Genomic DNA, 24,758 nt, shown 5'->3' on the forward strand with positions numbered 1-24,758 from the left:
GACAAGTCGTGAAAAATACATGTGTAATTTTGTTTGTAATTTTTGCTCGATTGCGAATGTGCGCGAAAGCGTCTGATAACTTATACGCGCAAATTTGCCGCTTTCGTTACCACGTTTTGATACCGCCTAATTAGTCTGCTTCGTCATCCTCAGCGGAGCATGCTCACAGTGCATGCGGTTCATGATTTATTTCATTCTCAATGCTCATCACGAAATATCACTCCCACTAATTGTCAAGCTGAGCATCACCACTCAATACCAGTGCCGCAAACCTTCGTAGTTTTCGCCAATGCAAGAATATCACTATAGAGGAATTAATTGAGAGGTTAACAAGGCGAATAATGAGCGCCTCAGGCAGCCAGGTTATGCACCCACAAAATAGCCCCATAAAAACTGCCACCACAACAGTAGCAAAAACAGCTCATCCTCGGCCCCGTAATGGTGCGGTAGTCATTTTTTTCCCTAATTCCCCTCATTCCGGGAGGATCTTGCGATCGATGGAAATGCCCACTTATGGTCTTATTTTCTTTTACGACGGAACAACGTCGTAATTGCCTGTTCTTTCATCCTCACCCGCTTGGTTCTACCTCTGCTCATTGTCTCTGAGGGCAGGCAATAAATCGATCCCCACCTCTTGGACGGTAACAGTAGTTCTAAACTTTTTCAAACTACCTCTTATCGGTCGTAGAACAAACGCTCAAAATGAAATCAATAAACTCCGTGTAGGCATTCGCAGTAACCAAGTCAGAAGTACGATATTTCGCCGCAGCGACTACCTAGGTCTCTTCGGCGTTCGAGTCAATAGATGTGACTCTTTGAATTACCGCAGTTCCTGCAGTTGCACGTAGAGCATTAAAGCCGTATTAGGGGGCACAAAAGACCTATAATCGCAGTCCCCGCCTAAATAACGGCCCAGTGAAGGCGAAAACGAATATTTGCGCAAACGTGCGGTGGAATGTTCATTTCAGCTCGGCTGTTTGCTTGGGAAGTAAGTTACATCGTAAAGCGCCGTAAGTACAGGGTGCGCGAGGTATTTGAAGACACAATGACGACTTCAGGAATAGTATAGATATTTCATGCAAGCTTCGGAATACTTGTTCCAGATATTTTTCCGTATTTTTTTGCTTCTTTTCTATACGACTGTCAAATAAGACCACCTTTAGCGTAAATTATTGACTGAATTCGGCTTCGATAATGTCTATGCATTCGGATCCGATAGTGCGAGCTGCTGTTAGGTAGTGCTTTCACAGTAGCAAGCTTTAGGCAAGCTTTCATCATTCTGTGGCTGTTTGTCAGTCTTTCTCTCAGTGACGCCCGCCATAGAAAGAGGCATGCATGCTTAATTATTCGGAATTAGGACGCATTATTCAAGGTGGATATACCAAGGTTGCACAGCAACCTTGGTTCTCCACAAGAAAAGTAGGAAGATCAATATCAAGAAAGGGGTCAGGCAAGGACACACAATCTCCCGAATGCTATTCACCGCATGGTTAGAAGAAGTATTCAAGCTCTTGGACTGGGAAGGCTTAGGAGTGAGAATCAACGGCGAATATCTGAGTAAACTTCGGTTTGCAGATGGCATTGTCCTATTCAGCAACAGTGGGGACGAATTACAGCAAATGATTGAGGACCTTAACCGAGAAAGTGCAAGAGTGGGGTTGAAGATTAATGGGCAGAAGACAAAGATAATGGTCAATAGCCTGGCAAGGGAACAAGAATTCAGGATCGACAGTCAGCCTCTAGAGTCTCTAAAGGAGTGCGTTTATCGATGTCAATTACTCACAGGGGACCCTGATCATGAGAAAGAATTTATAGAACAATAAAATTGGGCTGGAGGGCATACGGCAGGCATTACCAAATCCTGACTGGGAGCTTACCGCTGTCGTTGAAAACAAAAGTGTACAATCATTGCATTCTGCCGGTGCTAACATATGGGGCAGAAACTTGGAGGTTAACAAAGAAGCTCGAGAACAAGTTAAGAACCGCACAAAGAGCGATGGAACGAAAAATGTTAGGCCTAACGTTAAGAGACAGGAAGAGAGCGGTGTGGATCAGAGAACAGTGATAGCCGATATTTTAGTTGACATTAAGCGGAAAACGTGGAGTTGGCCAGGCCATGTAATGCGTAGGATGGATAACCGGTGGACCATTAGAGTTACAGAATGCATACCAAGAGAAGGGAAGCGCAGTCGATGACGGCAGAAAATTGTGTGGGGTGATCAAGTTAGGAAATTTGCAAGCGCAAGTCAGAATCATCTGACTGAATTACCCTGAAATAAATGTGCTAGATCGGTGACAGATGGGTGGGTGTGGATAATGCTGAACGCCTAGACAGATAGAACGAGTATGGGATTGTCAATGGCGACTCAAAGCCGTGTCCTCAAGTACCACGCGCACTCCATGATGTCATGATCTAGTGACGCTAAAGAAAGAGGCACTGCAAAATATGTCAGGTATGACTTGTAACACTTTATTGGCCGTATTTGGGCACAGAAAAACAAGCAACATTGAAAGCACAACGATAGTGGCTAGCACAGTCTTCAGTCACCGTAATCAACCTAGCGACTCATCTTCGTCCGGTATTTATACATGTAGCGCTATTCTAGAGCAATCACAAGTGCTCGCGGACATTCTAAACGCACAACTCTGCTAGCTTTGCACGCTTAATTGAGTTAGACACGGACTTTCGCTAGAGAATCGGCGACACTATTTAAAAAATGTCTTATACATTAGTCGCCTCTTGCGCCGAGCAATGTACACCCGTGACCAAAACTATACGGACCACAGGGTTGCCAAAAAACTGAATTTCTTTGTAATTAATAAGCATAAACTGGAAATAAAGGGTACACTGAAAAGTTCGCAATGCCAAGTTTGACTTCAGTCCTCAATTTCAAGTTGAGTTCACAGGCAGAGGGAAAAAATCGGCTTTATCGCACAACCCATTGTCCGTATACTTTTGCTCACGGATGTACAGTGATAATCCTGCAAATCATATTCGCCAGTAAAATTTTAAAGTCTGACGATAGAAGGTCTTTTACGTATGATGTTATGTATGATTTATTAAAATAATAAATCCTAGGGTTTTACACGCGCCAAAACCACGATATGATTATGATGCACGCCGTAGTGGGGGACTGCGGAATAATTTTGACCGCACAAGGGTCTTAAAAGTACACGAGTGTTTTTTGCATTTGGCCACTATCAAAATGTCGGAATCGAACCCGCTACCTCAGTATAGCGCAACACCATAGCAACAGGGCTACCACGGCGAGTTGTCAATGCAGTGTCACAATAATAATACATTATTAAAGCTAAGGTCTTGCCACTGGGAGTCAACGCTTGATACTACCTTTTGTACAGCAATCATCAGAATTAAACGAACAAATGAAGCAACATTCGTAGCGCCTTAACATTAGCAAAGACGGACCGCAAGAATCAAACATCGATTGCTTTCGGAAGAGGACGCACTGAACTGGCGCATTTCAAAAGTTCGCAAGCGTAAATGTCTAGCATGCTCCACAGAAGCAGCAAAGATGAGCTAAAGGCTTGTTCGGGTTAAGTATAACGCTTGCATTGCATACTACGTGAGAGAAAAAATTATACCTTGAGGGACAATGCCAACACAAGGCATATGTTACTCTTACGGGTAACGCAGTGCTTGCAAATACGCAGGACGTGAATATTCATATGTTATAAAACAAGTTGTGTAATATAGTACCTAACTCTGTAAGTACCAACCTCCTCAGCATGCGGCCGTTCGAAGGAGCAACTAAGCTATTCCTGAATCTCTCTCCCAGCTTGCTCGGAATTTAAACACCGCAATCACAGTCGAAAAATTAATAAAGCACGCAATTTTAGCGTTCAAGGTGCTTTATTTTATGCCAGCTTTGGCATGTCGTACAGGAGCGCTTTCCAACACGAGAGTGTCTCCGTGTCCAAAAACGCAAAGCCATCCGAGCTTGCGGGGTTACCTATGTCAGTAATTGAAATTCTTCGTTCAGTACGATAAGGGCTGGGCGTTATGCCACAGTCTTGACTCGTCTAAACTTGACCAAAATTGATCGCATTGTTGTGACAGTTCCCACGTCAGTTTTTCGGCTTATAGGGCTGCTAACTGAGTATGTATGTGGGGTCAGTAGCCTTCTTGACCATTGTTAGGTGCCCTCCTGAACGACGAACTCTTAATGTATCGTCGTTGTAGCCATACCCGGGAAACTTTCTTTTTTTTCGCTGCTTATTTGTTTTCTTTTATCGTGCTCGGTTGAAACAAATTAAAGTGAAACGTGAGTACTGTAAACCGGTTGCGGTACTCGCTGACAGATTAAGGAGAAACTCGTAAGTTCCCCTCCGCCACCAAATCGATACTCTAGAGATCCGACACAGGAAACTTTCGAGAATAAATTGGATATGCAAATAAGATAATGCATGCTTTACAAAGAAAACAAAAAAGACGATAATTCGAAACGGCGTAGCCGGTGCTTTCTGTGGGCAGTGTTCACTTTGCTTTTGTTCTCGTTCTCGCTCGTGGCTTGTCGGGCTTCCGCTTCAGGTGTCCTGGGTCCGTGACGATTTCGCTATACTCGACCACCTAATTCCCTATTGTCGGGCTTTTGATGTAAGAGCCGCGTAATTACGGCGCAGAGGTCGCTGCGAATTGCCCCCGGGAGCGGCGAACAAAAGAGTAACGCCGAAGGGCGGCGACTCTCGGAACGACATTCCTTTGTCGTCCCCTTTACGAACGCTGGCTTTTGCCTCCCCCTAATCATTATGCATTGCCGCAGTAGTGCTGCTTGCCTAGTAGATGCACGTCTTAGTTAGATTCCTTTCTTTCTTCCATTCCCCTCTCTTCCCTCCATCTCTTGCCACTCCAACACACACATACCGCACACTCTACCTTTTCTACCTTCTTTTCCCCATGTTTTTTATCACCTCTCTGTTATTCCGGCTCGGCTGCCTGCGTTCCTTCCTCCTATTCCTTTTTTTTCCTGCCGTCTGCTACCGCACCGTGGCACCACCAGCGGAATCGCCACTTCTACGATGCAGACGACGTTCTGCTATTCAAAGCCGAGGTGCAGAGAGTGTGACCACTGGAAGGGCCTTAATTCCAACGCGACGACGCGCACACGAGGGACCAAAGGTATTTGTCACGACTGTTGCCTGTCTGAGTGGAATGGCGAACATAAAGCAAGCAAAGAGCGAGCGCCGAAAAAAATATACTGAGAGAAAGAAAGACCATTGTTCTGACAAGGACGTGTGCATGGTACCAGACGGGTGAGAATTTTATTCTCACTGCATGATCGTGCCTGAGCACTTAGCACGTTCGTTTATGTGAGGTGGCGCAATAAATACTTAAAATAAGCTAGCGCGGAATGTGTTCGCAAAATATGTGTTTATAAAAGCGTCTCAAATTCTTTCTTCGGCCACGAAACTTTTCTTTGAATTACAGGCTTCAAGAACAGCGGCACATGTTATAATTTTTTACCGGTTCATGACATCCCTTAGAAATAGCTGAGGGTAACACAGTTAGGCGCTGCCTATATAGTAGTATATATGATGAGCTATTTCTTTGCAGCTAATAATTTGCGATGATAGCTGTTTTGACACTTTCCGATTTTTACTGATTATAACTCGCATTTCATAAATTGCTTTTAATCAAGGGCCGCGGTTAGCTGAAATTTGTCGAAAGCAATAGGAATGGTTAGCTTCTTAAAGTACTAACGAATTCCTATGGAGTGCATCTAACTGGATAGGTAATTTTTCGAACACTTATCACACGAAAGCTACGAATGATATGCAGTGCTTTTCAAAGTGCCACTGACGCTGTCACGGTGAGGCTTAGTCATTGTACTGGTTGTTGCTTGATAAGAGCGACAGCTATACGTGACTCTGCTTTTTAAACCACTAGCTGATTTCCGCTCAAACTTTGCAAAAGGTAGCGTCTCATTCGATGAGGGCACGTGTATCGTGCATTGAGTGCACGTTAAAGAACCACAGGTGGTCAAAATTAAACCGAAGTTCCCCACTACAGCGTGCCTCATAATCAGGTATTGGTTTTGGCGCGTAAAACGCCAGAATTCAATTTTTTTTCAGAGGTAGCGTCCTGAGTAAGCTTAGAATTTTATCACATTACTGGCCATTGCTAACTAGTTTTGTCCGCAATAAATTAGAAGTGGGTGTCATCTCTGACATCTGTCTCAGCTACGGCGGAAATATGGTGTTCACCGTAGCTGGGACAGGTGGCGCCACCGTTTCATTGCAGTGAAAGCGACATATTTTGATGTGTACCGCCGCAGATGATACCCACTTTGGATTTATTGGGCAGAAAACTGGGGAGGAGGAATGTATTTGCCAAAAGCGTGTTATCAAACAAAGCTCACTGCAAAATGCTACCTCAGGGCGAAATCTCAGCGTAAATCATCCAGTGCACTAGCTGAAAGTGTGATATATACCTGCCGCACCTATTTGTACTACAGAGAATACATATATTGCAAGGTGCAGTAGTCGACCTACATACGGCAAATCCAAGCTAACCCAAAACCATTCTTTCGGGTCGTGTTCAAACCACCTGAGTAATTTTTTAAATCTTTTATATTTTTGATAACGCCGGGTTCACAAACCTGAACAACCGGACTGAACGACCACAAACCTGAATGATAAGGGTGATTTAGTTTGGCGGTGTCATTGGATCCCACGATCCCAACGTTAATTCTTCAACTCATAGCTTTTCCTGAGACCGCAAAAGTAGCTGCGTAATTTACACAGCTACTGATAATAGCAGCTAATCCTTGCAAGTTCGTTGATGTCGCCTATGTAGCTTCCCTTGTCATGCCTAACGACCGTTCCTCGTGTTCTTACATTGAGAGCCTGCGTCAATTACCAAATCACCAGCTACGGCATGTTAGCGTACATCAGGACATATACCGAACAAAGACGTGATGTTCTCCTTGGCCTAATAAATATTTCATGTTTTCTACAGAGAATATGGGTGCAATGACCATACACTGGGATATAAATGCAATAACATGCGCCCTAATCATGTTGCATTTCCTTATGTGTTTCGAGACACCTGAGACGTTTTCTATTCCGTGAGCCTTTACTCATTAGAAAGGAAACGTACCACTTGTATGTGCTCTTTGTTGCAGCCGCGTCAAATTAAGTGACAGGTTATCCTGCCACGCTGATATTCTGGCGCTCCTTGTATTATACGGCGTTTGTGCAGTTATCTTGTCCTCAGAAGTCCGTTGCATTGTCAACATATTTAATAATAATACTGTTCTTTGGTTTAGCTCATTCATGTTGATTTCCTTCTAATGGTGTCAGTCGTTATCCTGAAAACAAGAAGGCATCTCTACTCCTACAACATGCGATAAATGTAACGACACCATAGATCTAAGTCATGTGCTCTGGCGTTGCTCCGCGTTACGCAGCGACGAGGACAACACTGAAGAGCGGTGGGACGCAGCTCTACCCAGTCTCACATTAGATGAACAGCTTTGGGTAGTCCAACGGGCCCGCGAAGCGGCCAATAGGCTAGGCCTCTCGGTCCCAATGTGGCAGCGGCCCGCTTCGTGCTAGGAAACCAGCGCGACCCAATGGACCATAATAAAGTTTTTCCATCCATCCATCCACCACGGAAGTAAAGAGGGGCTTGTTTTGAACACTCTAACTTAAACAAGTTGGTTTCGGCACGCAATTTCGCAGGCATAATTAGAACAAGGCATTTCATCTGGAGCTTGAATATTTCTCTAGCAAAGCACTGCCGTTTTCCTATCTTTATTTTCTTTGCGAACCTCTCGAATTTTGCTGACTGCCTGCTGCTGCTGCTCTCTTGCCCAATACTCAGCACAGGACAGCACACTTATAAAAACGAGTCGGCGTACAGCTATAGCCATGTGTAACCCCAGGTATAACCTCTGCAGATATGCCAGTCACAGGCTCTATTCTCTACAAGATTACGCAATAAAACAACAAGCACAGCGTAAATATCCTCACTGCAACAAATAACAAATACAGTGTAATATCGTTGATACGCTCATCACGGGAACTGAAAAATAAAACGTATCATTTGAAAATCGTATTATCCGAAATACATTGCTCCTGTAAGACCTCGGCTGGGAAAAGAACAAAAAACGTATTATCGAGAAAAACGTCTTTGCAGAATCGTATCAACGAGTATCCGCTGTAAAAGCCCTCTAGCATATCATTCCGTTAATAAACTGAACTAATTCATCTGACTCTTTCTGCAGTTGTCTAGATTAAAAGAGTGCTGCACATCAATCGCACTCACACTTCTGCCAACGCCAGCTAGCTCCGTCAAGCACACATGATTTGGCGCGAGAGCTTTGTGGCGTCCGAAAGCTTTGCAGGAAATACTGTAATTTCGCTGTGCAATAGGCAGGCTTTGTGGGGAAAGGGTCTACGTAGCATCAATGCAATCTTGCGCAAGGTTCAGAAGTTCTCGATACTCGAGTTAGCCCCACAATTTTTACCGAGCTGACATGATTTGCACCCTGAGTTGCCTAAATATGGCTAGTTGAATGTGTGCCTAGAAGTAGTCACGTTCGAGTAACTCAAAGGCGTTAAACGATGGTTAGTGCATAAGACGCTATCATTATTTTCTCGACGTCCGCTGCTATGCATTAATGTGTAAGAGAAAAAGGAAACGTCGTCGTTTCCCCTGCACTGTCTTATACACAATTTGATCTTTCCGTCGGAAAATTTCGCCTAATGCCCAGCTTACGCTCACAGGCTGCGAAAAGTACTACATAAAGACGTCAAACGTGTTCCTGACGTACCAACGTGCTTGTCATATTGTAAATTTATCTATGTTTTCTGTATCTCTGTAAAATTTGGGCGCATGCAAGGAATAAAGGTCTGCTAGAAGTATATAGCGCATGACTTTGTCTCCCGCTCTTTGTTGGACTATGTACGTTCTAATTCGAGCACCAAATTGTCCTTACGGCGACCGTCAAATAGTGAACGTAGCGGGAAAATAGCGCGAAAACGAAAGACCTCATCACCGTAATTTTACTGTATCGCGCCGGCTAGATTACTCATCATAGCCTGTTTAGCTCATTAGATAGTGTCTGTCAATCCATACGATGCAGTTGACAATGTCAAAGCTCTCCACGTGGTGAACAATTGCGTAAGTTTTCAAAACAATTAAGCAAACAGGGTACTACGAATACCCTGTTATGGTCAGTTTTTTTAATAATAATTTCATAGGCGAGCTCATGTACGTGACGTTCAGAGGTGTGATTGCTTGATTTCGATGAACATGTAAATGTTGGGAACTATTGTATCACGAGCTCCCCCACAAACTGAATTACTCAAGGATCAAAGTATGTAAACATAAGGTAATATGAAAAGTGTTTTGGAAATGAATTACTTTTTGCAGTTGTGCGTGAAGAGTAGGTAAACAAGCACCTGTGTCTGTGCGAAAAAAAACCAACATGTTTTGCAGTTTCTTCGATTATTCACTAAGACATTCAATCAAGTCTATCCAACGACACTAAATAAATATAAACAGATCAGCACGCCATTTGTTCATTCATAGATGCAAAAGCGCTTTCAATCAGGCAGTGTACTAAAATATATAGGGCCGATCTCGGTAATGACGCGTTCATCCAGCTTTTCTACACTGAAAGGGCGATCTTCAAGGCAATTCAATGATGACCTCAAAGCACATCTTTGCTGCTCAAACGTCGGACAGCTTGTGAAAGCTCGCTTTGCCTTTTTCCCACGAATGTAAGCACGAGCAACAATTCAAAGCTGAAAGACGTGCACCACATTGAAAGCTGCCTGTACACGCCACTTCCAAACTGAGACGGTGGATCACAGAGCCTACGTTACCTATCTTTACGTGTGTACTTCGCAACCATTATGCTCGAAGGGAAGCTGTATATACACTTTGCCTCTTTCTCTGTCGACAGTTACAACAGAAACTGCAGAGCGTCCAGGACGAACTCCATCGGGTTCGGCACGCACTGGATGAACTGCGGGTCCGAAGCCTCGGGTCGCCCACAAACGGCGACAGCGTCACGGCGGTCGCTCCTTTCGGAGAACCGCCTCTCACGCCGGAACCGGAAGAAGGCACCCGGGGGGCACAGCGGCCTCAGTCGCGCTCACCGGCGCCAGCGGTGACGACACCGGAAGAAGAGGAGCGAGAACGACTGGAAGCACGACTCGGCGAGCTCCAGGAGGAGTTCTCCGAGCTTCTGATAGGACTGCGCAGGCGCAAGTCGGTCGCCGACAACGTGCTTCTGGACGCCGACGTTGAGGTAATGTGGTGCGTGCGTTCACGGCGGCGATGCGGCTCTCGAGCGCGTCTGTCACGTGTGTTAGCTTCAATGACAAATGGCGAATTTCAGACGGAGCATGAGACGTCATAGCTCAGAAAACTCAAACTTAGCCTAGTCTGCTTTGTTACACTGACGTGTGATGAAATTATCAAGCTGTTGGTGGCCTTCGATATTTTTCTCTCACCTGCAACCAAGGTTCCTAAATGTTAAATCCTATAAACCGCAATGCAAATAGATTGCGATGTCTAGAAAATCTCGTCAACTGAAAAGCAATTCTTGCTTCCTTGTGGGATTGCTGCTTCAATTGTTAGCTCTATAAATAACGTCCTGTCCCGCGCTGCTAAGTAAACGCGACCCGTGGTGACACTGGGCTCTATAAGAATCGCAACATAGAGAAGTCATGTGGTACGTGATAATGGCATAAAGAGTATGCTTAGTGCTATTTCAATTTTCCAGTTCTTGCTAGCTTATCGTTTCAAGGTCACAGTCAGTTCTTGGGACTTTTTTAGCACAATTCCTTAACGATAATCAGACCAATATGCGGCGCCTTACCACTGAATTGCGTATACTTGTAACCTCTGTTTCATTAGTTTCATTAATTTTAAGCATAATTTTTCATGTCCTATTAACTGACTTTTTGGAGCGGCATTTTTTATGCTAATGCAGCCATTACATTGTATAACCATTACATTGTATAACCAAATAATAACCAAAGGACCAGTTAGCCACAATGCAATTTTCAGCATGCGAGACAAACACTGGTCCACATGTGGACATTTATGTGGCAGAACACACGAACTGTACAGAAGCCTCGTGCTTGAGTATGTCCGCGTAGACCACTCCATACGGCCGAAACAATTCTAAGAACATCTGAGGAACAACACTGCCCATGAAGTGAAAACTTCGTGATGATGTATCCCTACGGTGGCGTCGTGACAAAATGCGTAGGCTGTCGTGAAACGCGTGGATAGCGCTTATGTCACTAAAGTCGACTGTGCCTTTCGAATGACAGTTCTAAAGAAGACGCTGTAAGGTTCCTCAACAAAATAGCTGCCTAAAGGGGCATGTCTGGCACGTAATATTATCTAAATAAAACGTTTTCATTTTTAAATTTACAACCAAAAAGTACTTCATTTCATGAAGAACGTATACTCCAAACGATGGCATGCCGAAACAATCGGTTCAGAAGTGGCGCTACAATTTTACCCCTCCTTTATTAATGGGCGTGGCCAAATGTCCGCTTGACGTCAGTCCTCTTTCAAAAAAGAAAAAAAGAAAAAAGATAAAAACTCGCAAAAAGTTGTTTCTTGCGTCTATGATTGTGGATGTTGCCTAATGAGAATTTTTGACTTTTTAAAGTTTCAAATATTAGCTATAAATGGCAATACTGAATCATGTGTGTAGCGCACTTCTCTTTATATTATCGATACTCTTTATTGTGCTCCAATGTTAAAACTCTGAAAACTAAGAGCGTTTGCTTGTTCTTGTAGGACATTGAGAAAACTGGGATGACTTGCTTTTCGTCTTACTCATCAAAAAGGGGGGAAACAGTACATTTTTTGAAAGCTTGTGACATGATGTCAACATTGCCAGCCTGCGCTCACGAGGGTAAGATTGGTGGTGTCACGCTCAGTTGCTCGAAAGCAAACCAAACAAACCAAACTGAACAGCTCTACTAAATGCCTGGATGAACTTTGCGCTTAAAGACCAATTAAATGATTATGGAAAATATGCCCGTGGTGCATTTAGGCTCCGTGGTTCACAAGTGAACATTTAAATTTTGAAAATTACTCTTTGTGTTCACAAAAGGGATATTATCTCCTTAACTTACAAAACTTGCACCCTTTACTGTAAGTTTTTGTTGCAATGCTATAGTGTACCTAGTTCATATACTGAACTAAAGCAACTGGGCTACCTAAGTAACTTTTTGCTTAAATAAAAAAAAAATCTGTGCAGTATAGCACTCATATTTGGTTGCCAATATTTACAAAGCGATATTTCTTCGAGTATCAATCGGAATGTCATTTTTTTGTAGCGTTAGCTACACTGGCCTAGCCAAGCCCGTTTCGCGCGGCACATCAAGAGCCGTGCTGCGCATGCGCAAGGATCAGTGATGTCACACGGCTTGCGCACCGGAGCAGCAGCCCGGCGGATCGGTGGTGCCGCTCGGGCGCGTTCTCTTCGGCGGCGCCCGTGTCTCCCGCTCAAAGCAGACGACAAGCAGACGACACGGCGTTCGCTTAGCGCGCACGCCGTAACGTTGTATTTTGTAGCGTTAGCTACACTGGCCTAGCCAAGCCCGTTTCGCGCGGCACATCAAGAGCCGTGCTGCGCATGCGCAAGGATCAGTGATGTCACACGGCTTGCGCACCGGAGCCACCGGAGCCGGCACCTCTCGCGCACTCCGCCGCCGCCGCGCGCGACTCACCGCCGCCGGTCTGCGGATTCCAGAGGAGTGACGTCGTAGCCGTGGTAGACGCACTGGCGCCGGCGCGCGCTCGCTGTGCAGTCGCCGTCTGACACTGCGCTGGAGCCGCAGCGCTTCTGACTGGCGTTTGCCAGTGTGGTATAGCCATGGAGAAGGAGAGCGCAAATGCTGCTCAACAGCGCAGAAGAACGGAGAAGCTTGACTCATCGGATCCCGAAGTAGTTGCCTGGCAATTAGCGGTTGAGCGTAGGAGGAATGAACAGAAGAAGGCTAAACGTGCTGCGGAGACACTGGAGCAAAGGGACGAACGTCTAGCAAAGCGGCGTCGCCAGGAGGCTGAGCAACGTGCCCGACCACCCCTGCAGCAACAACAAAACGCCGTCGATGACGTCAAGGCTCGCCGATCGACTGAATATACTGTGAAACTCAGCGAAAGCGCCAATGCGACTCGGACCTTCAGCTGAACCTTTGCTAACGCTACGTATATCCTGGCATAGCCGAGCTAAGCCACTGCAACTATTCTTTTAATTGAGTCAAAAAGCCACATTCTGCACAATACGTGACAGATATTTCATACTGCATATTTTTCGGTATCTAACAAGACAGTTGCTTCCGTGAAATTGGAGAAAATCGAGGAAATCTCGTACGTCTTGCATGTGTCTACCATCCCCCCAGAATGTCTGTCGTGCACAGCGTTCGTGAAACGTCAAGAAAAACGGAAATGTCATTAACTTCGAAATGCATACTCTGTCTGTAAATTTCCAATCACTTTCTGGAGCTCTGTTTAATAGATACAGTGAAATACGTTTCGGGGTGCGGGAACCGCAGTTCTTATGGGTTAACATCTTGCATCCTATCCAAAATTGGGGTCAACAAACGTGTTGGTTCATACCAATCAAAGTGACACGCCTCGGTGGCTTAGCGAATATGGTGTTGCGCTGCTAAGCACGAAGTCGCGGGTTCAAATCTTGGCCGCGAAATGCAACAACGCCCGTGTCCCAAGCCTTAGGTGCACGTTAAAGCTCCCCTGGGGGTCAAAATCATTCAGGATTCCCCCACTACGGCGTGTCTTATAATCATGTCGTGGGTTTGGCGCGTAAAACCCCAGAATTCAATTTTTTTATTGACCAAGTTTATTACATCTACCTTAGCAATATTGTGACGGCTAAGCTCTTCTTTTTTGAACAAAAATGGGTATCTTCAGTGTTCTTTGAGTGCGTGGTTGAGCCGTGATTGAACGGAAAGAAATGCTGCGGATATTTGTGTTGGATGTCTTGCTTCACATAATTGCGCTTATTTAAATATTATTCTTCGTGAATGTGCTTACAGGAAGACGACGACCTGGATGGTGAACTACGCCGGCCTCCGAGACGCCGCGCCCTGTCGGTCACGGTGCGGCGAGCCAGCCTGCAAGCGGTGGTGTCCACCACGCGGCCACTGACCACCGGCTCATCGCCTGTCTTCCGGTCGGCGGACACGAGTCCGGGAGCTCCGGAGACGAGGACGTTTCTAGGGGTCACCATTAGGGACGACTGACTAAGGCCGCACCGCACGTAAGCAGGCTTGCGAGCGCACACCGTCACACCTGGAAATGTGGCGAATACATGATTGAATAATTGATTGGAGAGGATATCTTGGGGGTCCGCCCGAGATGAAACGGGCACCGCGATTATGTGTTATGGAACGATTCACGTGAATGCTGACGTACACCGAAGCCCCTTAGCATGAGCATTTTATCGTGATAATAAACATGCTTGATGTTCATATTGCCAGAACATGCGGGGTACCAAAAAAAAGAAACAAAAGAAAAAAAAGAAGAAAAGAAAAACAGTAAGGGCTGATAAAGAAACAGATGTTTGGCGCCAAACTGAAATTTCTGAAACGAACAACGTTGCTAATTAACGCGGAAAAAGCAGTTGACAGTGATGAGCTGCTCCAAAGTACGACACAAGGTGGAGTATCTTATCTAAGAACTGATCGTATACCCTCCATAGTACATTGCAATTAATGCATTTGCTGTATATCTGCTGCACAATACTGTGCACGTCGGGTCGCAAAAGCGAGGAAGGATCCTTGCAATCAACTTCGTTTCATCCAGTACACGTACGGCTTGAAATCTCATACTTGAGAAGTAGCCCCACGCAAAACTAGGAGTGCTCCTTTCATTTTATCACTGCGTGCTTAAGCTGGAAACGGATACTGCGCGACTTGTGTCTTTGAATTCGCAAACGTTTTGTAAAGTACATCGCATCACGATTATTGAAAGGATTCACACTGATACGTTGCACGCCCTTAGAGCACTGCTGGATTGAATAGTGCCGTCAGTTTGCCCGGTCTTTCTGGAGTGACTTGTTGGTTTCAGAGTGGCATATACGAAAATTATTGTACATGACCTTGTATAGGCACCGCATGGCGTGCCGTTATACAATAGCTATTAGACGGAATTGGAACTACATTGTGACTGCAGTGGACGAGAGCCTATGTGGCCGTGAGGGTGCCTCGCCCAGGACCATTAATTTTCCACACGATGGTAAGGGATTCTTTTCAATATACAGACGCCATCATGGCGAGCAATTTAGCTAGCGCTCTCTGTCCCACGTCTTCGATCAGCATGATTCATTGCCGCTCCTTCTGGACAAGTGAATCGACAGGCCGGAGTAACTGACAAAAACAGTCAACAAGATGTGACGTTGCTTGTGGTGCCCATGTATTCCGGGGCTTTCAACCTGATCGGTCGCTCTGAGCAAGCTGGCCACCACTTTCGATGAAAATCAACCCTGTTTCTACCTCTGACACCATCTGTCGGACACTTTCAGCAACAATGACTCCCAGTCCCGTCTCTCGATCTTGCCTAAGGCCTGATTCACACAGCACCGCCGCGGTATCCGCGTCCATCAGGAGACGGTGTTTCACCTCTATTTTCTCCTCAACAGCGGGAGGGAGGCAACGTTAAGAGCATCCGTCAACGTCGCCAGCGTCCGTCTTTTGGAGAAAGCACCGAAAAAATGCTAGCCCCGGGCGGACAGCATCGCGTGACAGTGATGAGAGGGCTTGTACGACGGCTGCGTGAATCTAGTATGCCACACATGGCATGTTAATTTAGGGCGAAAGCACTACTAGCCAATCAACTTGGATTTCGCCTCTCTCTATGTGAAGCCTCTTCATACAGCCTCTTCTTTTTTTCACGCATACGCCCACGTTAGTATGTCTCAAATAAACATGGAAAGTGAATCGAAATCGTTGTCGGTAATGTCCAAAAAGAGATTCGTCGTGCCAAACGCAGCGAACAACAACGAGCTGGGCGACAGAGGCAGCCAGAGTCGACCGATGAAGATGTGCCCAAGCTATTGCGAATGCAGCAACAAAGAAGACAATTCATGGAGTTCAAACGTGCCAACAAAACTGCCGAATAACGACAGAAGCGATTTGATAACGGCATATTGCACAAGCGTGTCAAGCACGCTTCCACGTATGACCAGCGACAAGCCTGACTAGCTGCGGACGTTGCATACCAGCATCGCAAGGCCGAAGAGCGTCTGTCTTCGGCAACGGCTGCGACGACCATCTTCAAGCGGGACTTCATCGACAACCCGTTTGGCTTTGCGTATTCTGTGTGTGACAGGCTGTGGACCAAGGAAGACTTGGGCTGCATCACGGCCTCCATGTAAGCAACCTTGATTTGGCCTTTTCCTACGTTTATGATGTTGCTAAAAACTTTTATTGAAAATCATTAAGAAAACCTTGGGTTGCGGGAAAACATGGTCGGGTCCCTAGTCCGGTACACCGTTGGCAAAAGCCGCTGCCCGAAGAAATCTCTTAATTTATGGTGTGTAGAACGCGTAATTCTTCGCTCGCCGGAACTGAAGTGCCTTTGTACTATGTCAGCAATGAGCATGAATACCCGCCCAAGCCTGCAGTCCTCCCTCCGCTCAACTGTTTAGCGGAGCGCATGATTTCCCCTTACAAACCCTTCCCGCAAACGCCAAGGCTAGTCTACAACACTAGCCAATACGGCGTGAAGGTGCCCGTTGTGAACATTCCAGTTGACACGGACCCGATGCTGGCTGTTCTGCCTCACAACGTCGAGAAGCCGTGCGGGCAAAGAATAAGCCCAGAATTTGGGCTGGATCTTGGTAGTCAAGAGTTAATTCTGCCGAGGCGTGTCTGCGGAAAAAAATGAAGAGTGCTTGCGAAGCTGTCTTCGAGGCTAATAGGACCGAGATCGAGGTGCAATTGGTACACAAAGAAGAAGGAGGAGGAGGAAAAGCTAGACGCTCTTCCGAAGAATCGGAAGCGATGATGGGGGTGCACGTCACTTGTGTAATGCTAGACAACAACGTCGACACTGATTTGCTCGGCCTTGCGGAACAGCAGGAAAACAACAAAATTTCCACGCCGATGTGTCCTATCGTTAGGCGTAGAGAGGACGTCATGCCTAGTGGCGAATACTACGCTCGCATGAGAATGACTGACGAGGGCTACACGTCTTTACACGGGAGGTGTTCCATAGGTTGACGATGCCGCCGTGTAAACCGCTGAGTGTGTTCTTTATGGGTGCCGCCGGATGTGGCAAAACGTTCGTTCTTCGAGTGGTCATGGACGTGTACAATCGCTACTACAACGACGGCTAAATCAGCAACAATAATGGTGTGTCTGCCGTCAACGCTTTCACAGCGTGTACTACCAATGGCAAAGCGGCCGTCGCTTTGGGCGGTGTGACCGTCCATTCTGCCTTCAAGATGATCATGAGGCATAGAGATCACGACAGGGGTTTGTCGCACAGCCATCTGAGCACGTTTAGGACCCTCCTTAGAAACATTAAAGGAGTCATCAAAGACAAGTTTAGCATGCTGTCGGTGGACATGGTGTACATCAACAGGAAATTCGACCCGATCACAAGCTCGAGCCGTTCGGAGGCTTTGACGCGTTACTATGTGGCGACATGAGGCTACTGTCACCGGTACGTGCTTCCAAGCGGTCTTTAAACGGCCCAAGACCAGAGGGTGCGTCTATGTTACGTCGGTTACGCCGCGGAACAACCTATCCTTCTATTGCTTTACCCAAGTGGCTAGACAGAGCGACGTCACATTCTCGATCGTTCTCACCAAGATTGGTGATGGCAGTGAGTTGAGTGCCGAAGAGAACACGTTGACAGAGAGTCGTTTCATAAGCACGGTTGACGCTGCACTGCTCTATCCCGGCGCTGTCAGGCTCTTCTCGAACAAAGAGGCCGACAATTTCAACCAACGCGTGGTCAATAATATCGACTCTACCCTTCCGTGCCCGGCGGTCGATAAAGTAGCCGGCAACAGGCCTCTCTCGAGTCCGTGCAGGCCCTCGAGAAACTACAAGGTCTCTGCAAAGCTTAACTAGCAACTTGCAGCCCAACATTCGTTTGTGCATCGGCAAGCCGTACACTCAGCTCAAGAACATTGACATCGCCAATGGCTTGGTCAGTGGAATGATTGATGTTGGAGCGCGCGCTAGAGTCAAGGCTAGTCACTTGCGAAGTCTAGCCACCGTGTTGATGCCCGTATGGGTGCCCATCTAATTGGTAACCATAACCTTTGCGCTCAAGGCCCAACACCTGAAGAACATTTGTGTCAAGCGGATGCAGTTTCCCATTGCCCAGGTGAGTACCATAACTATACACAAATCGCAGGGAGGCACCTACTATCAATGGATCTACGAATACAACACGAATCATCCCTAAAATTTGGTGTATGTGGCGCTCAGTCGAGTCACGTCTTTTGTGTACTTATACATAAGCAACAAGGAGGGCGATAAGTTCCACCACTGCGCCGAAAACAAGGAGCGTGTTCTTGCCGACGAGTTTAAACTCCTCGAACAACACGTCGTACCAACGAGGTTTCGTTCCTTCGAACAGCTGATTCTCGACGGTGAGACTGTCCTGGCTCTCGTCAACGTCAGGTCGCTCGCAACTCACGTCTTCGACGTGGGTGCAGATTCGTTGCTAAAGCACGTGCACGTACTTTGCTTGGCCGATACTGGCATGCAGCCCGACGAGCCGTTTTAAATTCAGGGATTCCTCTACGTTACCGGCGCTCGCAGAATTCCGACCAACAAATGCGCGGGAGTTGTCTACGCAAAGACCGGTCTTAGATTTATTTGCATCGATGTACCCGATGCCAGTGCTCTACGCCGCGGTGAAGCTTGCGCCATGCGTCTGCCAAACGGGGTGATTATCTTCATTGCGTACGTAGTTCCGCAGGCGTCTGAAACTAGGGTCATCGTTCTCGTGACCAAGGGGTGGCCTACGTCAACCATAGAAAGTCGTTTATGCTGCTCGGCGATTTCAAGAATCCACACTTTGTAAACACGTTGCAACACGACGTAAACTTGGTACCTGTATATCCTAACAAAATGGTTACGACGCAATGGATGAGGTGCATAGATCTTGCTTACCAAAATGCTAATCTCGTCGGAGACGTCAAAGTCGTCGCCAATTTCTATACGAACCACAAAGCCGTCTTTGTGCAAGTCTGCAATCACCCTCCTCCTGTGCCCACCGAGTAACTCTGTATGAATTATGCAACCCATTGTTCATGACTACGCGTATCGTGTGTGCAATAAAACAGCAGTTGAACAAGACATCGTGACTGCAAAGGATTTAATTAGCAACTAGTCAAACAAAATCCTAGCAATGGCCGCCTTGGTGCAGGAAAATGGCTAATTTGGTCCTAGAAAATGTGATTTCACACGATGTCCTGTGGTTGGCGCAGAAACACCGTCTGTAATTTTTTTCGGCTCCAAATTTAACCTCATTTAAAGCGCGAAACTGTGAAACTTTGGAATAGTGATTATAGATATAAAATCCAATTATTCCTATTCCTGAACACGTCTCTAAGCAATAGAGACCATTTATATCGTAGATTACCCAATACTATGACGTTCTTTGTTGTACCCTGGCATTCCTAAAAATCCCGACAGATTTCTGCGACCTTCGAGAATTACAATTTTATTTTATTTAAGTACAGTTAGAGACAGAAAGACATTCCTTGATATCGCGGAGCTGCTTTACCGGTCGAAGTGCTTATAATTGTTTGCATCTCCTATATCTCGTCGAATTTTCATCGTGGTAGCTATCAACAAATTTTCATGAGCGTCTGCAGCGGATTTTGGCAGAGGATCTTTTAGAACCAATTGAGTCGCAACAACAGCGTGGTTGTAAAACGTCACTATTATTCAGGGAATGGCTAGAGGCCTCGGTACTCCGGTTAGTAGATCAGAAATGTTATGCGCCCTTCGCAGACAGTACAAACCGGCCTCTGGTATGCACATTACTAGCAGGACGAGTGCGGACGATTTAAGCTGTTTCTTTCTATGCCTCATTTTCATGGATATTTATTGCGCGTTCAGCTTTAATTTTCTGAATGATGTTTTCTGCATCCGCCTTTTAGCTGTTTGCCATTGTCACTCAGTATCGTCACGAAGAAATCTTCTTTAAAAGAGTTGAATGTTGGGCTAGTTGGTATTTTGACATAAGAACCGTCTTGAAATGCAGCGCAACCGGACGGCACAACCGAGAGAAAGACGAACACAGGCGCTAACTAACAACTGATTTATTGAAGCCAGACGCGCAGGTATATATGTCGACAAGCTGCGCAGGCGCATCGTTACAACGTATATGGAAACCATGAAAAAAGAGGAAGTGATTACACCAGGCGCGAAAGGAATTTCATTTCTGCATTGTATAGTGTAATCGATGTATCGCTTACACACTCTAGACCTGCTTTCCTGATAAAGAAAGCCTATAACGTTTCACGAGCGTTTTTCTGCTTGCTTTTACCTAGGATTTTTACGCTATGGAAAAGTGGTTCACAAGTGGGACAGCTACTACAATGGTCAGCAAGATGCGTTTTCTCCTTATTAGCTAGATTTCTTGCATGCTCCCTGAGTCGGTCATTGATGCGTCGCCCGGTCGGGCCGATGTATACTTTACCGCAGGATAGGGGGATCTCGTATTGTGTTCTCGTAAGCGCCTGTGTTCGTCTTCCTCTCGGTTGTGCCGACCCGTTGCGCTGCATTTCAAGATGGTTCTTATGAAGAAATATTATCGAGGTTGAGGCCAAATTAAACGACGGCAAAGCTCCTGTTTCCCGCTCTAGTCTTCTTTATTTATTTTGTTTTGCCGCGTACGCTTTCGGCTTTCAGGGATCGTATTTCCTGTTTCTTTGCCGATTCTATCGCACGCGTCGTGCCTCTTTCCAAAGGGCGCTCACCTACCTGCTCGTGGTATTTTATACTTTGTACCGCGTCATTCTGCTTTTTTTCTTTTTTTTTGCATGAAAGGTAGTGCGCTTGCCCAGAGCTATGTTGTATATGTTCCAACGCGCGCATTGTTCCTGGTATTGAGTTCATTGTGGTGACCGGAGCCCTCTTACAACGGTGGCTGTCACTAGATCTCTCAGCTCTTTATGTATCCGTACGTCCACAGACGGTGTCGTAAACGTCGCTATAATAATACATACGTATAGGACAAAAGCGGTCCTTGTGAGCAGGCTCCGTCGCACCAGCAGATGACGCCGAAAGAAAGCGGAGACAAGCGCTATGACCTCTTTAGTCATCCAAACATGACTCCTCCGCATGCTGTCTAGCAAGCGGTGTCATTGAAATTCTTTTCTTAGTTCTTTTCTTCTTTTTTTTTCTTATTTGTCACCGCGTGGAGCAAAAGACGCGGCCTTGCACACTACTGGCGGTTTTTTGCACCGTAGGCACATGTACAGTTTTAACGCGAGAGCGTTAAGGGCCCCGTGTCGCAGAAAATCCGGCGTCGGCAACCGGCGTCGGCGTGCGATGTCGGTGGGTGGCGGAGAAAATCATCCCCAACCACGCAGGCCCTCCGAATATATTTAGGTACCTGTATTTGCCACGCCTTCTTATATGGCATGCGGTATATGCGGGTTGTATTGCCACACCATTCTATCATTAATGTCGCTCATACCTTGTCTTGCATTCTTGGCAAAGCTATTCCTCGGAATTTCGAGAATGACAATCCACAAAGAAATTTCATGAAACAAAACACCCACATCGCATGCCTTTTCTGTTAAACCTTCTCAGACTAAAATATTAAAAGTACGAAATAAAAACGGAAACCTGAAAATTATGCAATTTTTTTTTTTTTTTTTTGGCGCGGCTGTGCACAATTTCCGTAATCGGCCCACGCAAGACGGCCGCGTTTCTTGCAGAATGCTCTCGCCTTCGTGCGTAGCGTTCGCCGACAGTGTTTCCCGGTAACCATTACGGTTGCTTAAGCGGCAGTTGTCGGGAAGCATGATAAGCAGTCGGGGATCTTTGAATGCTATCGCGTTCCACTGTTAAAAGCGAAGCTTAAGCGTCCTCCAATTTTACGTACTGGAACAGATAAAATGCGCTGCGGCTCGTTATAACGCTTACTATCCGTGCTAGCCCCGTGGCAATAGCGTTTCCTGGCTGAGCTCGCTTTTGTGGGTTCGATCGTGGTGCCACTGGCGGCATTTGGACAGGGGTGAATTGCAAAAACGCTCATGTACCCCAGAATTGCACTTGAATATTCACACGTAATGTACATACGTGCCTCGAGATTAGAACTCTTACAACTTCCCGTGGCAGCTTTGCACCGCGCGTGGTTTTCGCTCGGAAGATAAACTGCTGTACTTTGAACCTCAGTGTGCACGGTTTTGTGATTTTCATTGTAACGGCAGCGCAAATAGGATGGCGACACGGGTCAAGTGCTGCATTAACAGGTGTTCTAAGGTGTCTGCTAAAACGTGTGTGATCTCAAGAGCCTAGACATGGTCTGATTGACATTACTACCTTTCTATAGAGCTCCTCTACCTTCGATTGTTTAACCTACGCACGCTGTTTGCCTCTTTGACAACATCAATGTTCACTTTGAAGCGCGAGACACACGGTGCGATTTTGCGTGCGATCCGTCGTACGACGCGTCGGAGTCCGACTTGCCGCATACGACGATTCGGGACACATGGTACGAACGACGTGCGATGCGTAGCTCCGCCCACAACCGGCGGCCCTGCATGGACGCTCGGAATACTGCGGAACTTTGCAAAGTGAAAACAAATGTATTTGCACAGTTCTCTGGTTTCACACAAACGATCACAATAAAAACGCGTCTGTGCGAGCAGCAGTGGCGCACCGACGGGGGGGATTCGGGGGTTGTAACCCCCCCCTGAGGCCGACTTAACCCCCCCTTATGTTTAACCCCTCTTCTTTCCTTACGCATTTGAGTGCTGCAACTAAGATGTAAGACGCGCAATCGTCTGCACACTCGCAAAAAGCGCATTTTTTGAAAATTTCCCGCAAAGAAATCGAAATTAGTGCTGTATAGATGGTATTGGCAAACTGTCAACCCCCCCCTGGCAGAGATCCTGGGTGCGCTTCTGGCGAGCAGCGTAGACGTGTATCCGCAAAGCCGCGTCCGCAGTGTGGGCTCCGTCGACAGCCGCCGATGGCTAGGAGCTGCCAAGCCTAGCTCGCTGGGCCGTCGAATCCGAGACCGGTGTCGCTTGCGACACGACCGCTTGTAGCTCGTAATAAACCTCCTACGTCGGTCAGCACAACGTGCACACAGTTATGTCGCGCTTAAATTGCGATACATTTGATTTTATCGGCGCGGACGAAAGCGAACGATCAAGCCAGGCGAGCTTGCGATCGCTATGAGACGGTATATAGGCCTAGCTCGCTGGCCGTCGGATCCGGGGTCGACAGCCCTTGCGATCCGTCCGCAGCTCGTTATAAAGCGCCCATATTCGTCAACACAATCTACGTCTGAACATTTATGTCGCTCATAAGTGGCAATACAATTAGTTTTCCCGACGCCGTTGGTAGGGATGAGAAAACATGCCAGTCAGGCGAGCCGCTTCGCATAGACGACTGTTGCGGCGTCTGCGCTGACCGCTTCCGAATCGACACCACGTCAAAGATTTACTACTTAGCGCAACGTTTTATAACATACACAACTTTGAGTTCACTTTATTCTATAGGTTATTTCGTGTCAGAAACAAAGTGTACCCGATTTTTGTGACGCCGTCAGCGGCAAAGAGGCCAGCGCCTCGACCAGGGAGAAAAAAAAAACATCACCGCGGGACGATCGGAGCGCTTGCTCTCCGGCGCCGCCCCGCCGGCTTTACCACGCACGTCACCATGACGTACACGCTGGCAGCGCTGTCATTGGCCGCGGCCGTCCGACCGATCGCGCAGTCGTACGACTATATCCAGCAGGTTGGTCGCATGCGGAGGCGGCGGTCCGCCGCCGCCTGCAGGAGAATATGTTGAAAACTTGTTGAGTGCGGCGGCCGATGCGGCGCGTCGTACGACGAATCGCACGCAAAATCGCATCGTGTGTCTCGCCCTTAAGAGTCAAGTGCGAAACATACGTGCGTTGGTTCTTTCGGTGCAGAGTACCTTTCAGTTATCTACAGCAAACTGAGCCTTTTATCCGCGCTGAAAATGTCATTACTAAGGTAGCAGTGCGAACATGCACTGTAACGAAGCTTCCGCAAAAGTTGCAATCCATAGATACTCACCTGCGATTTTTTTATGAGAATGACTTCAATGTTTCACAGTCGGCCTGATAAGACTAAGGACGCACGCACATGAACACAACTGCAACAAGTAGCCTTGTGCCTCTAGTATGTGGTCTCAAGGAGAAGGAAGAAACTTCAATTCATAGTTGCTGGCAGCTGGTCTAAATGCATGCCCAGTTTCGCAGTGGGACATATTTAATTAAGTACGGTACTGATTTGGGCAAGTTGGCATCTGTAATTTTGACGGAGGATTTCGAGGGCAATCTAGGGGACAAAAACTCGTAAAGAGAGAGAAATAACTTTATTGGGTCCAGCGGTTTGGGGACTAGGCCCCCGCCTAAACGGCGGCCAGAAGCCCTTGGGCCCTGGCGGCGTCTTCAGCCAGCTGGACGGCCCAGAGTTGTACTTCCGGGTCAGAACTGAGTAGTACGGCCTCCCACTGCTCCTCATTAACTATTTTGCGGCCCTGTCGAGTCACCTGAG

The 24,758-nt window shown here is 46.7% G+C and overlaps 1 protein-coding gene across 1 annotated transcript in view; it reads left to right on the forward strand.

Moving 5' to 3' along the window:
* The window catches only part of LOC119465254 (uncharacterized), a 405,770-nt gene that overhangs the window by 368,968 nt on the left and 12,044 nt on the right, over positions 1 to 24,758 (forward strand). Inside the window, 2 exon segments of the mRNA XM_037726053.2 lie at positions 9,933 to 10,280; positions 14,059 to 14,282. Coding sequence (XP_037581981.1) covers positions 9,933 to 10,280; positions 14,059 to 14,265 — 555 coding nt within the window. The 3' untranslated portion in view covers positions 14,266 to 14,282.

The sequence above is a fragment of the Dermacentor silvarum genome, chromosome 9 (genome assembly GCF_013339745.2).
Source record: "Dermacentor silvarum isolate Dsil-2018 chromosome 9, BIME_Dsil_1.4, whole genome shotgun sequence".
In the NCBI taxonomy this organism is placed as follows: Eukaryota; Metazoa; Arthropoda; class Arachnida; order Ixodida; family Ixodidae; genus Dermacentor; species Dermacentor silvarum.